We start from the raw sequence: 15,815 nt of genomic DNA on the forward strand, positions 1-15,815 counted from the left end.
TTTAAAGTAGCCGCACTAAAAAGTTTCTCCAATATTTTTCTTTTCGTAAAACCGGCTCGAAACTACTAGAGATTCTTTGCTATTGTGATTGAACGGTTCAAATCAATGACCGTAGAAAAAAAAATGACCGAAACATGGTATTAGGCAAGCCCAAGTGGTAAGCACAAGTACGTGTTTGCTTGGTACTCTGTGTAACACGCCGAAAGCAAATCCTTTTCGCCTCCTGTAGGCGGCAAACAGAACCACGATGCCCGTTGTTTTTCTAGGGATAAAACATGCATTACTCAACTCAAAAGATCATTATAGTCGATCGCAGCGAGGTTGATAGCAACATGAGGCCCAGAGCCTAACCAAGTCATAGTTCTAGCCTCCAAACGAGCAAACTTTGTTATGCTAACACTAATTTTATTTTGGCTACAATGTACATGAGGAATCTAATCTTTTTAATGAGCGACGAGTAGATCGATCTATCAACTTCCTTTGCTTGGATCAATTTCACAGCAATAAGTGAGTCCAACTCAATCTAAAAGTCACTTATTTTAATAGCGAATTACAATTCTTCCATACATGCACCTAATTCAGCTTCAAGTGCATCTCAACAAGAAAATGTTTGGGGTTTTTCTCGTTGATTTTCTTTTCACTGATTTTGCTACAACTTTTCTGTTGTTTTTTTGATGTTTTTCTTTATTTTCTTTCTTGTGTTTCTTAATACACCGCCAATGATTCGTTAATATACGAGGAACATTGTTTGAATACACACTAGATTTTATATAATATATTCAATTAATCATTTTAATATACTATGAACTTTTTAGTTACTTGATAAAAAAATTAAATACATATTCAACATATATATATATGGTGATTCTTTTAATATATACTAAACTTTTTTAAAAACACGCATTGAACAATTTTATGATTTTTATTTTATTTTTATGAGTGTTTTAAATATCTTGGTCTGTAAAAACAACATCAGTTTTTTTGTAAAAAAGCCCGACTATAAAAACAAAGAGAAAAAGGACCCGCTCGCTGCAGAGTGGTCCGACCCATTTTCTCTAGCTTTCAGGCGGAGTCTGTCCTATTGGACGACTACATGTTTCTCAAAAAATAAAAATATTGACACCAATGGGGGCGTCCAGAGGGGAGCAACTAATTGAGGAACCTTTTCAAGGATCATTTGGAATGGGCTGAGAGCACGCCATGTGTCGCGCTCTGGGGCTCCTTCCGGATTTTGTTTTTATTTTTACCTTTTTGCATGCATTTTCGGCTTTTCAGATTTTTTTCTCTCTCTCATTTTTTCAGCTTTTCATCGGCCTTTCTTAGTTTTTCGACAAAAAAAATTCAGATATTTTTTTCTCATGAAAAAACATATTTTTTTGCTTTCACGAGAGGCACGATTTTGCTTCTACGGGAGGCACAGTCGTGCCTCTTGGAAATTAAAAAAAACATGTTTACTCTTTTTTCCCTTTCATGAGAGACATGGTTTTGCTTCCGCGAGAGGCATGATTTTGCTTCCGTGACTGTGCCTCTCGAAACAAAAAAATCATGTTTTTTTCCTTCCGCGAAAGACACGGTATCACTTACATGAGAAGCACGGATTTGCTTCCGCAAGAGCCACAATTGTGCCTTTCGGAAACGGTTTTCAGAAAGGGAAAAAACATGCTCCCGTGTGGTTTTTTGTCTGGTTTTTTCGTGAAAAAAAGTTTGTGAAAACCTACCAACAAGCGATTTAGTTTTGAAGATCTTGACGTGAGGAATCTAAGATGAAAACGGATCAAGATTTGAACGCGGTTTAAAGAGATAAAACATAATTTGAATAAACGGATTTACGAAAAAAAGGAAAAACTCGCAGGACTCCTGTTTCGGTTCAAAAGAGGTCTCCGCGCCGAATAGGAGCACTCCTGATTTCGTGGTAATTGGGCCGGGCCCAACGTGCGCGGAAATACGCAGTTCGCCAGGGTCACGGGCGTAAATACGACCCGTTTCCTCTCTAAGTTTAGCCACCGCAATCGCATCGTCCTAGGGTTTAAGCAGCAGCAGCAGCCCCGCCGCATCCAGATCCCCAACCCAAACCCTCGAACCCGGAGAACTCGCCGCCGACGACAGCCAAGATGTTTCTAGGCGCGATGCCCCGGAAGCCGAGCAAGGAGGCGGCGTACAAGGAGCTGCGCTTGCATCTCAGCATCATGGCGGGCTGCATCGCCGTCATCCGCGCCGCCCCCTACATCCTCCACTACCTCACCCGCGAGCCCGGCATGACGGAGCTCAAGCTCGAGCTCTAGGTGATTCCTCCCGCCCACGCTCTTCCTTCTCTAGGGTTTGGTCGATTTGGGTGCGTTGCGCGTGTGATCTGTTTTCGGATCGTCGTGCGGCCGCTCGGTTTGGTACGGTATCATAGGGTTTCGTAGCCGTAGATCGGATTCTAATGAGTGTCCTTATTACTAGGGTTGCTAAAGCTTGTAATTCTATTCTTTCGTGTGTAAAGCAGGCGATCTGTTGGTTTTTTAATGATCTTTTAGTTTGGTAATGCTGATTTGCAAACTGAGAAATTATTGAACCTAACTAATGACCTTCAACGAGTAGATAGAAAGGAAAAGTTATGTTTCATGACAACTTTGTAAAGATTATACTCCCTACGATCCATATTACTTGTGAAGTTGTACTAACCTTGTACTGAACCAGCGACAAGTAATATGGATCGAAGGGAGTAGCATGTTTTAAAGAGTCCAACTAGCTTTTAGATAGGTTGTGATATTGAATTCGTTTAGCTGATTTGCCGTTCTCAAACTATGTTATAATCCCTTGTTTTAGCAGTATCATTATGGTGATTGGAAGATCGATTTATTGGTTCATAACCCTTTTTTTAATAAATGCAGTAAGATTGAGTATTTTATCTGTTTTGATCACAGTTGCACCTCTTGCTGTTATTTGTTATCTTGTTTAATTTTGGCCAATGAATCAAGAAGTATTAATGTATTGATGGTACTTGGCTCCTTTCTGAGAACAATGATAACTGTATTTTATGGCTTCATTGATGCAGTATCCAGTATGTTCTGAATATTAATTTTCCTTTTTAGCATTATCTATTAGATTGTTCTATATTTACATACTACCTCCATCTCGGTGAACAAGTCATTCGCGTAGTTCTAGGTCGACAATTTAACTATCTAAATATGTATTATATGTGACAAAAAATATATATTTAGAAACTACATCCGTGTAGAAATCTAATAATATACTTTTCATGACATATAACACATATTTAATTCCTCAAATCGATGACCTAGAACTACACGAATGACTAATTCACCGAGACGGAGGTAGTACAATTCTTGTAGAATTGACTTTGTGGTACATAAGCAAAGTCTTCCGTAATGTTTGTTATTTATTGACATTGCTTCTGAAGAAGGAATGGTAGAATCTTGTCAGTTATGCTTGTGCATTTTTTGTGCTGTTTATAGAATAATAGTCGTAATGTTTTCTTAAGACTGTCGTTAGCTATCTTTTAATTGACCATTGCAGTTAGGATTATCCATTATATATATTTCGAATGATCCCATTAACCAGATCATTATAATTCTGGCAACACAACAGCTGCAAAAACTGTACTGGATTTAAGTTGGGAAGAAGCTAACTATTGTCTGCTTTAGAAAGAACTAAAAATTGTATTTGAGGTTGGTCTTGATCAGTCATATACTCATATGTTGACTGGACATTCTGAGTTGTAGAAACAGACCTAGTCATTATGCCCAATTCATTTTGGACCCGGATAAGTGCCACATATGTGGCACGGACACATGGCAACTCTGAATGTTTTTGATGGCAAGTTTAGTGACGGGAGGATGACAACTTCATCAGTTGTAAAGCATGGCAACTTTCTTTTCGGATGGCAAGTTTCAGTTTATATTTTGGATTTGTTTTTTCTTTTGAATGGCAACTTTAGTTGTAAAAAACATCAGGGCAGGAGTGGTCCGTGCCACACATGTGGCACTTATCATTGGGTTCATTTTAAATGCAAGGTTTAATTGAATTGAATTGTCTTGGTTCCTGCCCATTAGTCATAATCTGATGGGAACGTGGTTTTGCCTGAGACCCCACACCACTAGCCATCTTTTTCCTTCCCCTGTGATCTTCTGTTTAAATTGCTGAGACTTCGTTGTTTTCTCATTATTATTCAATGCTAGGAAGTTATGTGGACAAACGCAAACTACTCAGTTCTGTCACTGTTTTGAGTTTTAATATCCTTTATCTCCTGATAAGTTATTGGTAATAGCAATTGGTTGCACCACAAGATTTTGTTCTGGACTTTCTATAGTTGCATTAACGTATTTGAATTGTTATTTTTGTTTGATACCGATTGCAATAAGCCAGATGCTGACTATGTGTTTTATCCTTGTTATTAGGTGCGACTGGGATGGTGAAGTTACTCTCAGGAGCAGACTTTGAAGTACCTTGTCAAACATGAAATTAGTTTTCCTTGTTAGTATTTCGTCTTTCTATAGTGTGAGAATTCAATGACAGTGTTCGCATAAACTCTGTTGGTTGTGGTTACCACTGCCACTGCCCCAGCAACTTTGTGGGTTTTTAACAATCAGTGATGCGTGCCTCATATATTTCATTATTGCTGGGATGTGATTTGTCGTTGCTATACTGAATGTGTTTCAGTTGTTCCCTCTTGCCACTAGCATAGACCTGTCTTTTATGCAATTCAGATACTAGTAGAAGCAGCATCTTTGCGAACCATGCGAATTTGTAGTCCGTGGAGCAAATTGCGCCTTGGATAAGAAAACAACGATAAGGGCATGTAGAAACTCTGAGATATATCCTGATCGGAACTCGAAAGCTCAGACGGATCCTGGATCTTGGAAAACCTGTTGTTCCACATGCCATATGGTGGTGATAAGCTCAAATGAAATGGGTAAAGAGCTGGGGGAGCAATACACTGAAATAACAGGGTTGCCTCATTACCCCAAACCAAACTTGAAAAAAATCACCCATCCCGCTGTCTGGGTTTGATGTCGAGCTCGCTGTTTTTTAGGACCATGAGCCGATTCCTTCTTCTTCGGTGACCTAGCCAGGCCGGGCAGTCGTTGAAGATCGCTGTGCTAGATCACCACTGACTTTGAGCACCACCTGACGAAGACCGTCACTCCTGCACACATCTCCTTTGCCATCCCACCCACCACAGCCCTACACACACAGGCTGCCCTCTTATGTACCGTTTCCCCCTTTTTTTGGTATCGATCAACTCTTGGATAAACCTGAGATTGTTTGAAATATATATATTCTAAATAGTGGATTCCATATGCTGTTTCTGAGATGTACTTCCTGTAAATACAGCTGTTTTGCGGTAAATGGCGCAATACATTTTGCAGCCCAGCTGATTTAACTTCACTGAGGGTGTTACTGACTTGTTCATTTTGTGAGAAAGGGCAATACATTTCTGCTCATTAGAAATATGTATGCCACCGGATAAAACGAGAAAAACAAAATGAGAGAGATGTCATTTTCACAACATGGTTGCTTTTCCTGGCTATACGGTTCAGTGATGCACAAGGCTTGCATGGTGAAACTTCAGGAACACAGCAAGTCCAACATGTTCCCCAATTGAACTTCTCCATCAGAGAGCTCATGTTCAACGAAGTTACTTGCTAAGCAAAAATGTGGCCATGCTTGTCTCCAAGCATTATTGGCAGCAATTCTACTGGTCCTCTGTATGTGTCTAGTCAATTTCACATGTGCGTCCTTTGTAATGATGCGACGACAAAGGCGATCTTGTTGTCACATCAAAGGTATCCAGTACCTAACTACCCAATCCATACAATCCAAGTGGCTGGTCTTGAGCATTCCACTTGTCCTTTTCTCTACTGCTATGTTGAAACTTTGCACCAGAATTGCTGACCAGGAAAACGTGATGACCAGAAGCATCTCAAAATCTAATCAATTTGGTTTCTGCGAAGAAACGTCGAACTTTCGGAGTAGATCGCTATATAAAAAGTCCCCTTTTGTAATCTTCTCCCCGTAAGATAGTCGGAAAGGAAGGGCTCGGCCAACACATGGGCAACTGCAGCAGCTTCAGTCTTCCAAAATGGTATATTATCTGTTTGCAAAAAATAGTTATGCAGTCTTATTAAAAGTTGCTTTCCATATGATTGATTTGTTTTTGAGCAATTCCATATGATTGATGTATATACTAATGGGATCGCAGGATATTCGGTGATCTGCACAACAATGGCATGGTTTCCATTGAAGGGGATGGAACTCATGAAGGCATAAAGACGATCCGGATTCAGAAAGCTTGCGAGTTCACAGCCAGCTCCGTGCTTTGTGTCTGCATTATCACATGGAACATGAATGGCAAGGTGCATCATATACTCATATTCTTGGCTGCGTTCTTCTTGATGGTGGTTGAGCCATTTCCTTTGGTTTAATATCTGTTCTTTCGCGAAGATGTCTGTGGAGGACATAAGAAAGCTGGTGAGCTCCACCAGGAAGTTCGACTTGCTGGTTGTGGGGCTGCAAGAAGTCCCGAAATGTGGCGTCGAACAAGTTCTGCAAGAAGCCATGGCTGATACACACATGTGAGGGACCTTCAACGTTAACCTTTTTTTTTATGAACACTTTGAAGGTTTTCACCTTATTCTGAAATACAGCAATGGTTGTCAAAATTTCAGCTTGTTATGCCAGAAGGCCATGCAGTCTATTCAGATGTTTCTTTTCGGGGCAAAGAGTTCGGAAGCGTACATCAAAGGTGATCATGTTATTATATAGCTGAATATTCTTGGTGTTGAAAGAGCACTTCTAATCTGATCAAATAAGTCCTGTTTAAATACCTGAATTTGGTCAGAAATGAAGGTGGATGAACACGCAGTCGGAGGCTGCGGTGGCGTAATTGGGAGGAAGAAAGGAGCTGTGGCCATGTACGTAAACTTCAGTGGGATCCGGATGGTGTTTGTGTCCTGCCATCTTGCAGGTTGATTTCCAACTTCTGGTCAATCCATTTCTTATTGTTGGGTCTTATTACCTCAGTGCTAATACCGGAAGCAACATTAATTTAATTCAATAGTAACTGTTGTCTTTCAAATGTTATTACGAATAAGTAACAAGGTAACTTATTAAAGTGTAGCCCATGAACGCAAGGTGGAGAAGAGGAACTCTGAATGCCGGCATATTTCGCACTCGCTGTTCTCCAAGAATGACATACATTATGCCAAATCTGCCGACATAACAGTGTGGCTCGGTGACTTGAATTACAGATTAGAAGGAATAAGCTCGATGCCAGCAAGGAAAATGATCGAGGAGAATCGCCAGAGTGTAAGTGTATGCTGGACCTATTCAATTTTTACATGACATAAATGCCTGACATATATGCGCTATTTCAGAAGCTAAGAGACAGAGACCAGCTGCTGCAAGAAGCTGAGAAGGGTCAAGTCTTCCATGGGTACTGTGAAGGGACCTTGTCTTTTAAGCCAACATACAAATATAATGTCGGAAGTAGCAACTACGATTCAAGTTACAAGGTACCTTCAGTTAGTATCATATTAAGATGTCAATTTGTCTGAAGGAAATTGTACATATTCTGGAAAAATAATGTCTTATGCATATGCTCTTCACTTCCTCAGATCAGAGTGCCATCTTGGACAGATAGGATATTGTTCAAGGTTGACCATTCTTCTGGCTTGGATGCGGTGTTAAGTTCATATGAAGCACTTGACTGTGTTAGCAGCTCTGATCACAAGCCTGTGAAAGCTCATCTTTGTCTGAAAGTACGTGGTGGTGATTCATAGATTTATGTTACAATTGACAATCACAAGTATATTTAGATGACTTATTTTTTTGTAACAACAATTGTAAAGGCAAATAGCACAGATCATTATCTATCCTCTGAAAATGATTTCGCTAAATGTAATTTGGTAAAGTCAAAATGTCGACCGTATGTTCATGTTGTTGTTATTGTTGTTGTGTACCCTCTTGATTTTATATGGTGACGTGGATTTTTCGAATTGGTCAGCAGGCTACAAACAACTTCCTGATGTGTTCTTATAGTAAGGAAACAGAAATACCCAGCATATACAGACACCAAACTTTGGTTAATACACACAGTACCATGTCAAATATGGCATTGACATAGCAGAGCAGATTCTTTATCACAGCACATTGTTTCATGGGGTTTAAGGTTCAAACTTTAGGGGACCTCAATATTAGGAATTTTAATTTTCAAGAACAGTATGCGTTTTGATTTCCCAAATTCTAACCAAGGAACACAATTCTTAACTTTCTTGGATTTTTGTATTTCACTACAGATTTTCAGTACAGATTTGCATTTGGAATAAACATCTACTTGTCTAGTATATAAGGGTGTACCAAAACAAAACTATTTCACCTATCTCACAAATTTCATGGTACAGAAACAAGGAAACTCAACGGTTCACACTGACGGTTTGAGTACAGAAACAGATGGTACACACTTTCAGTTAACAAAACTCAGAAAACCAATTCAATGCCATAGATACACATTTCACCACTGAATTAAATTTCTTTCGGGCTTTCAGCTACAAAAGAATGTCTAGTAAAGATGGTACAGAACAAAGAGTTTTACTCATCACACCAATTTCATGGACAAAAACAGGGAAACTTGACAGAACCCTGTTGGTGTGAGAGTTCCTGGCCAACCCCCTCCCTAGTGTACACTTCTAGTTGACAAAACTCACAAAACCAGTTCGACGCCATAGATACACACTCAGTCTTTTGGATGGAGCAGACAATATAATCGTTGTCTTCTTTAATTTTTTTGCCACATGTTCTAGTCAAGCTGCTGCTTCCTGAAGCCTGGATGTTTTCACCGAGGCCTTCCTCTTTTCTCCAATTTGAGACGGTGCTGTGAAACCACTGAATACAGGGAAAGGAAAAGATATCATGATGTGCTAAAATGCAGAAATCAATGTGTAAATTCAGAAATTCAGAAAGGGGAAGGAACTGATTTGGTTTTGCAAACCTTGTTATTTTGGCTGTTCTCGTTGATGCTGCTGCCCTCTGTGATTTCTCTATGGTTTTTCCTTTAGTCAGCGCAGGCCTCACATTGTTGGGCCGGATGTTACACAAAACCGTTTTGGATTCACCAAGCCGATTCGTGACAGTGTGTGTAATTTGTTTCCTCTGAATTTGCAACATGGACAGATAAGTAAGCAATTCAGCATGTGTGTTTCTAAATTGTACTACCACTAAATTGATTTGGACCGGGAAATGCTCACCTGCTTCTCGCCACAAGTCAGTTTTTCTCTTTCCTTTCCATCAGTGCATCTTCCAGTTTGCTGCATCACATCACAATAGTACATAGAACAATTGAGTAACCAATAGGTGGTAGTCCAAGAAATCAGAAATCTAACGTTGTGCATTCCTGATTCAACTTACCACCAATCGCCTATTTTCATCCTTCAGTGCTGGCATGTCGTTCTTCTCGGCCGCCGTCGGTTTTCTTTCTGGATTTGCATCTTTCAATACCTGTCTCTCCTAAATGCAGCACAAAGAGTAAAGGCCCTTCAGCAAACCGAGTGAAAATCCTTCACAAAAACAAGCAAACGTGGGATGCAATGCAATCATAACTCACATCAGTCCTTAGCCTGAATGGCCTCAGGATGGTATTCTTCTTAAGCTTTCCTCCCTGCTCCGCATTCACTACCTTGTTCTGCCTTTTAAGCACCTGCAATTAGTCATGGCAGCATTTCAGGTTCACCACATCCTACCCACAGCAGCTAAACCATGGCAAACATCATCACTAACGTCAGAGTTTCAGTACCTTTTGAGGAGCATTCTCGCTGTTCTCAGACCGCTTGCTGTTTTCATCTTCTTCTTCCCGACTCAAGGCTTGCTCGGCGAGCTGATCACCGCACGGCGCATTCTCCTTGTCGTCGCCATGAATGTCGGGCCGCAATGGTTCCGCCACCTCAACCCGTGGTCCCTGCAGCACCTCCTTGGGTTCTTGCCCCCAATTGCGCCTTGCAGTTCGTTTACACGAGTTCTCATCCGCGTTGATGTTCTCACGGCCACTTCGGCTCCCTTCATTTATTTCGGCGTTGGCGCATTTCGCCGAACAGCCTAGGATCATCTTTTTCCCGCTCCTTGGCTCCTGCACTCTCTTCACCGCCGCCGTCTCCTCGCACTTCTTGGCGATCTTCAGCGTGGGCAGCTGCGACAGGTACCTGCTAGGCACCTCCCGGCACGCCAGGTTGAGCTTCTTCATCTTGGAGCAGACCTCGGCCACCGGAGGAGCCTGGATCTTCGCCGGCGTCTCCTTCTTGGGCGTGCTCATGAACAGCGCCTTCACCACGGTCCCCCTCATCTCCGCCGCGTCCGTCGCAACCGGCTTCTTCTGGTGCTTCACGCTGAGGAACGGCTCCTGCCTTGGCCGCACGGTCTTGCTCCGGGGCGTGGTCAGAGCCTTCTTCCTCGCGCTGGACGCGTCGACCCTCGCCGCCTTGGTCCGGACCGGGGAATCTCTCAGGCTGCGAATCCGGTGGCCCTGCAGCCCGGCCCTCGCCGCCTTCTCGGCCGCCCCCGTCGCCAGGCTCAGCCTGGTCATCCGGGTCCTCGGCGGCTTCGCCGGCGCCGAGTGGGGGCATTTCGGCAGCGTCGAGCTGCACGGGGTCAACAAATCCGATCTAAATTACAGTGTAATTCAGGCCGGCGGCGGGCGAGAAAGGAAAAAGATTCAGATGAGAGACGCGCACCTCTGGTTTCTCCTGCTGATGGCCTTCTGCAGCCTCACGTTGGGGCTCCTCGCCGCCATGACCTGCGGGGGGAACGGATCACAACTCGGTTCCGTCAGTCCTCGAATTCAGTCGCGCATCAATCAAACACGAGAAGCCGCGAGATTCGATTCGGGAGAGCGATGGATGGATGGATTACCCGCATGACGAAGCTCCGGTGCAGCGCCTCCGGGTCGACGTGCTCGTGCCTCTGGTCGCAGCCTGCATATCATACGCCGCGATGGCGGATCAGCGGCGAGGCGAATTTGGTGTCTTTGCGTCTCAGATTCGACGGCGAACGCCGGCGATGAGGGGGTTTGCTTGTGGAGGGTTGGAGGATGATTTGATTGCTTACCTACGCGGAGGCAGAACCAGGAGGGGTCGTCGGCGGGGCAGGCGGCGTCGGGCGCGGTGAGGTCGACGAACTTGGGCGCCTCGATGTCCTCGTAGAAGACGCTGTCGTACTCCTCCTCCTCCTCGTTGTCCTGGGCGCCGAGGCTGCGGGGGATCTCCATCTGCGCTTGCTCCGCGTTCCGGCTCGGTGGGATCGGCGATATAGCTACCTAGCAAGCTCGCGAAAGCGGCGGGCGGCGTCGGAGATGGTGTGCTACGGCGAGGCTGTGGGCTGTGGTGGATGTGGCGAGTTGGGCGATGGATTTTTGAGTCCGATCCGGGAGCGGCTGGGGGGAACTAGCCGTTGGAGCGGCGGCGTTTCCCTTTTTTATTTTTTGAAACCGTGGGCCGTTGGCGACGTGGCAGTAAAAAGAGGTGCTGTAAACTAACACCGGGCGTGAAGGTGAAACCCGGCCGTGCGGAGTAGTGCACGCGCAAAGCTACGGAGTACCAGATTTACCGTGCGGAGTAGTATGAAGCTAGATTACCCAAAGTCCCAAACCGACTATGACATGCGTACACTACACGGACACGCATACGTACACGGGATTAACTCGTAAGGGTGACTCCAATGCATGTCCCAAAACGAACGTTCGTTTCGTTCGGATTTCGTCCGTTTGAGGGTGGCAAACGGTCACGCCTGTCTGCTTGCGGCCGTGCAGTCGTCGGTGCGTCCAACCGGCAGGCTTGTGGGCTCCTGGCAGCTCCCGCAACCCTAACTCCAACTCCATATGTACCTATTCGTCCAGAAAAAACCCAGAGAAAAGGAATCATCATGTTTTACGATACGGAGTCACCACCACCTCATGTTCTTCATCGGGAGGGTTGATCTGGAGTCTGTTCCGGGCTTCGGAGAGAAGGATTCGACGCCGTCGTCATTATCAACTATCCGCCATCACCAATTTCATGACACTACATGAATCAGCTTATTTGCAGTCCGCCATGGCAGACGGTAAAGGCACCAAAAGCGGACGGTAAAGCTCTTTGCCGTCCGCCACCGACGGCAAACTTGCCCAGCAAAGAGAGCGACGGTAAACATGTTCTTTGCCGTATGTTTCCTCAAAGCGCCCTTTACCGTCGGCGGCGGACGGCAAAGAACATGGACGGTAAAAACATGCGTTAGTCACGTTAGGTGGCTAACGGCAGCCTTTGCTGCCCGCTAGCACAAGGCAAAGCTGCCCGTCCTGACGTCAGCAGATGCGTCAGCAGACCCAGCTCTTTGCCGTCGGCCACCGACGGCAAATTGACCAAATGGGTCTGCTCCCAGGTTGCTGCCACATGACTTCTTTGTCGTTGGGAGCGGACGGCAAAGGTCCCTTTGTCGTCGGGGGCGGGCGGCAAAGTGCCTGTATTGTTGCTATTTTTTTGTTTCCTGTTATATCCCTGCATTTTCAAAAGATATATATGATATATATAGTTTCAACATCAAACTAACCCATGTATCAAACATCTAGCAGTCCATCAATGCAACATAACACATAGGGGATTAAAAGATCCAATACATACATAGTTTCACGGAGTTCATCCATATATACATACATAGTTTTACATTGTTCACCAATACAAATGAAAATAAGAACTAAACACTAGCAGTCCATTAATGCTGCTTCCATGAAGTGAATCAAACCTTCTTCTTCTTCTTCTTCTTCTCTTCTATCTTTTTATCCCTTTCCTCCTCATTCTCATTCTCATTCTTCTTCTTTTATTCTTTCTTTTTCTTCTTTTTCTTCTTCTATTCTTTCTTTTTCTCCTCTTTCTTGTTTTCTTCTTGTTATTCCTTATTTGTGTCATTTTAGAGCCAACATAGCTAATCATGTCAGTTTTAGCCAACTAAGCTTATTATGTCAATTTGGAGAAAAATAAGGTAAGTATAGGTCAATTTTGTGCTAACCTAGGTGATGATGCCATTTTCGAGCCAACTTACGTAAGTAAAGCTCATTTTTTTTATCTAACTTAGGTAATTATCCCATTTAGGAGGAAAATAAGCTAAGTATGCATTTGTTAAGCAAAACACTAGAGAAAACTTACCCTCATCACAACAAATGCGATGAAGATCGCAACCAAGGTAACACTTGATGCAACGGCATAATGATACCAAGCCTCATTATCAATGGCATATTTTCTAATCTTCTTAATCTTCAAGCGCATTGCATTCATCTTCATCTTGTGATCATCGATGACATCGATAGCATACAACTCCAATTTCATCTTCTCTTATTCAATTCTTTTTATTTTTTATTTTAAATACTCATTTTATTTTTCAATTAAATTTAACTTCTCGACAAGAGGGTCAGTTGCAATTTCCGGTTCACATACCTCCTAGATAAAAATATCTCTATGTCAACTTGATGGCCATAATTGTCATAAATGTAAAATGCAACAAATAGTTATAAAAGATAATTTACCACATATGAATCATAAAGTGGGCGAGGGCCGACGGGGACGGATATCAAGACCATGGCACTATGTATAACAAACAATCATACAAAGTAAGAAAGTTATACAAGTAACTATATAAATCATACAATCATATAAGTAAATATATAAATCAAGTACAACATAAAAAATTGAATACCTAATAATAATCTAGTTCTTCGGGTTCAATAAATGCTCTGGGATCAATAAATGCATCATCATCATCATCACTATCATGAATGAAGTGCTCATTGGGTTCAACGACATCAACATGTGGAAGGCCCCCTTTACGTAATCGATCAACCATTGACAAGTCATCCGCAGCAGTAACCTCTTCTTGTTCAGGCCAGGGGGTGAAGTCGGGTTCACAGTCGCAGTCTACTTCAATGTTCTGGTGTGAAGTAGAGCATTTCTTGAAGATTTTTTTTAGAAAGACGTGTTTCTTGGAAGAATTCACCTTCATATGTGCCTGGGTGAATGTGAGGTTCATAATCCTCTTCATTGGGGGGAGGTGGTCTAACATGCGGCGGCACTTGATAAACGACATCCCAACCATTTAGATTTGGATCGATTTGGCAGGCCCATGATAGATAGAAAACTGGGGTCGCCTGTTGAGTCGTAATATAGACATCGAGAACATCTAAATGGGTGCTTTGTTTGATTTCGACTAGCCTTGTATGTTCATGAGTCCTTCTAGTCTCCTTCGGCTGGAACCAGTAACATTTGAAGACTACGACGTTCGGTGCATTTTGACCATAGAATAGAAGTTCATAAATTGCTTCAACTCTCCCATAATACTCGATACCTCCATCGCTGATAGCAGAGACACAACAATTTGTAGACTTTCGGTCGGTCATAGATAGCTCTTTGTCGTAGGTACGGAAGCGATACCCGTTGATGTCGTATTTGTCAAATGAACGGACCTTAAAGTCAAAACCATTAGCGACTTGTCTCAATTCGGCATCCATAGACTCTGAATTAGCCTACAAGTTTAATACGGAATGATTGTTGCATTAGCCGCAAATTAGACGAAGAAACGAGAATGGCCTAACGGAAATTACCGTTTGTTTGAACCAAGAGATGAAACCGGGAAAGCCGCTTCCTTGCTTTGCCAGAAGCTCATACTATTTGATGGATTCCTTTTGGATCACCGCTCCATCCGAGAATTTGGCGACATATCAATTGTATCAAAAAATATCCGGGAATAAGAGCAGTTCAAAGGAATTAGAAGTTGCGAAATGATTTACGCGAGAACTTACTCGATGTATGGCCGCACTTCTATTAGGTTGGTGAATATATACAAAGAAATTGTCTGCCATTCTTAGACATCCAACGATATTGGTTTTGAAGAACCGACTGGTGCAAGATTCCCTTTGAATAGGTTGTGGTTGGATTTAGGGTCGCCAGCATTGTACCGAGGCTTCGGATTATGCAAATGGCGATTTTTGGCTTCGTAGTGTGCTATCACAAAGTTATGGTCATCATCAACTACATTTTCACCCACAAGATAATTTCCCTCATAGCTGACCTTCCAAGATTGAACCATGCCTTTGGCTTCGTCCAGTTTTGCTTTCCTTTCGGTTCTTGCATGTTTTGTAATGGTCTATCACATAGCGCCTCCTGATCGACTCTAGCCTTAGTATTATCCTTTGACTTCCCGTCCGTGCCGAACAATGTACCAAAAAGTGCCTCGGTGACATTCTTTTTAGTGTGCATCACGTCGATGTTGTATGGGCAAAGAAGGTCTTTGAAGTAAGGCAGATCCCACAAACATGTCTTGTGAGTCCAGACATGTTTCGAATTATACCCCTTGAAATACCCTGGACGCTCTAGATCTAGCTCGAAAGCGTTTAACTGATCCAGGGTCTCTTGGCCTGTCAATGGAGGTGGTGCAGAGTTTTTGACAACTCTACCTTTCATGAAGTTCTTCTTGTCTTTCCTGAACTTATGACGAGGATCCAGGAACTGTCTATGCAAGTCGAAGCAAGAAAAACTGCAACCCGCCTGCAGCCAACGAAACTCAAGAGCTGCCTTGCATGTGGGGCACGTGAACCTTCCATGCACACACCAGCCAACGAATAGCGCATACACTGGCAAGTCATGCATCGAGTACATGTACCAGACACGCATTACGAAGTTATGTTTGTTAAAGGTGTCGTATGTCTTGAACCCATTATCCCAAGCTTCTTGCAATTCGTCCTTAAGCGGCTGCATATACACATTCATATTCTTCCCGTTCGGCCCTAGAATTATCAACATCAG

At 43.1% G+C, this 15,815-nt stretch overlaps 3 protein-coding genes across 4 annotated transcripts; 2 read left to right on the forward strand and 1 right to left on the reverse strand.

The window, feature by feature from the left end:
- Nucleotides 1–1,982: 1,982 nt before the first annotated feature.
- Nucleotides 1,983–4,648, forward strand: LOC119286708 (mitochondrial import receptor subunit TOM6 homolog). Its single transcript, XM_037566146.1, has 2 exons — nucleotides 1,983–2,282; nucleotides 4,404–4,648. Exon 1 carries the CDS (start codon nucleotides 2,112–2,114, stop codon nucleotides 2,280–2,282), a length of 171 nt encoding a protein of 56 aa, XP_037422043.1. The 5' UTR covers nucleotides 1,983–2,111; the 3' UTR covers nucleotides 4,404–4,648.
- Nucleotides 4,649–5,927: 1,279 nt separating this feature from the next.
- Nucleotides 5,928–7,954, forward strand: LOC119286709 (type IV inositol polyphosphate 5-phosphatase 11-like). Of its 2 annotated transcripts, none has more exons than XM_037566147.1 (8): nucleotides 5,928–6,091; nucleotides 6,209–6,362; nucleotides 6,451–6,581; nucleotides 6,654–6,751; nucleotides 6,848–6,973; nucleotides 7,127–7,314; nucleotides 7,383–7,520; nucleotides 7,623–7,954. In XM_037566147.1, the coding sequence occupies exons 1-8, from the start codon at nucleotides 6,057–6,059 to the stop codon at nucleotides 7,785–7,787; spliced, it is 1,035 nt and encodes a 344-aa protein (XP_037422044.1). In that variant the 5' UTR covers nucleotides 5,928–6,056; the 3' UTR covers nucleotides 7,788–7,954. The 2 variants fall into 2 exon arrangements, with proteins under 2 accessions (XP_037422044.1, XP_037422045.1); XM_037566148.1 differs by having other exon boundaries at nucleotides 5,929–6,091; nucleotides 6,675–6,751.
- A 514-nt stretch (nucleotides 7,955–8,468) lies between these two features.
- LOC119286710 lies at nucleotides 8,469–11,444 on the reverse strand. Its single transcript, XM_037566149.1, has 9 exons — nucleotides 11,101–11,444; nucleotides 10,906–10,967; nucleotides 10,728–10,789; nucleotides 9,797–10,634; nucleotides 9,608–9,700; nucleotides 9,412–9,510; nucleotides 9,252–9,311; nucleotides 8,996–9,156; nucleotides 8,469–8,889 (listed from the first exon to the last, which is right to left on the reverse strand). Exons 1-9 carry the CDS (start codon nucleotides 11,258–11,260, stop codon nucleotides 8,808–8,810), a joined length of 1,617 nt encoding a protein of 538 aa, XP_037422046.1. The 5' UTR covers nucleotides 11,261–11,444; the 3' UTR covers nucleotides 8,469–8,807.
- Nucleotides 11,445–15,815: the final 4,371 nt, after the last annotated feature.

This window comes from Triticum dicoccoides, chromosome 4A, assembly GCF_002162155.2.
Source record: "Triticum dicoccoides isolate Atlit2015 ecotype Zavitan chromosome 4A, WEW_v2.0, whole genome shotgun sequence".
NCBI lineage: Eukaryota > Viridiplantae > Streptophyta > Magnoliopsida > Poales > Poaceae > Triticum > Triticum dicoccoides.

Coding starts and splice junctions, on each gene's coding strand:
- LOC119286708 (XM_037566146.1), top strand. CDS start 2,112: ATGTTTCTAGGCGCGATGCCCCGGAAGCCGAGCAAGGAGGCGGCGTAC.
- LOC119286709 (XM_037566147.1), top strand. CDS start 6,057: ATGGGCAACTGCAGCAGCTTCAGTCTTCCAAAATG. Junction 6,974..7,126: donor TGTGTCCTGCCATCTTGCAG/GTTGATTTCCAA, acceptor ATTAAAGTGTAG/CCCATGAACGCAAGGTGGAG. Junction 7,315..7,382: donor TCGAGGAGAATCGCCAGAGT/GTAAGTGTATGC, acceptor GCGCTATTTCAG/AAGCTAAGAGACAGAGACCA.
- LOC119286710 (XM_037566149.1), bottom strand. CDS start 11,260: ATGGAGATCCCCCGCAGCCTCGGCGCCCAGGACAACGAGGAGGAGGAG. Junction 9,701..9,796: donor GCGAGAATGCTCCTCAAAAG/GTACTGAAACTC, acceptor GACTAATTGCAG/GTGCTTAAAAGGCAGAACAA. Junction 9,511..9,607: donor CATTCAGGCTAAGGACTGAT/GTGAGTTATGAT, acceptor TGCTGCATTTAG/GAGAGACAGGTATTGAAAGA.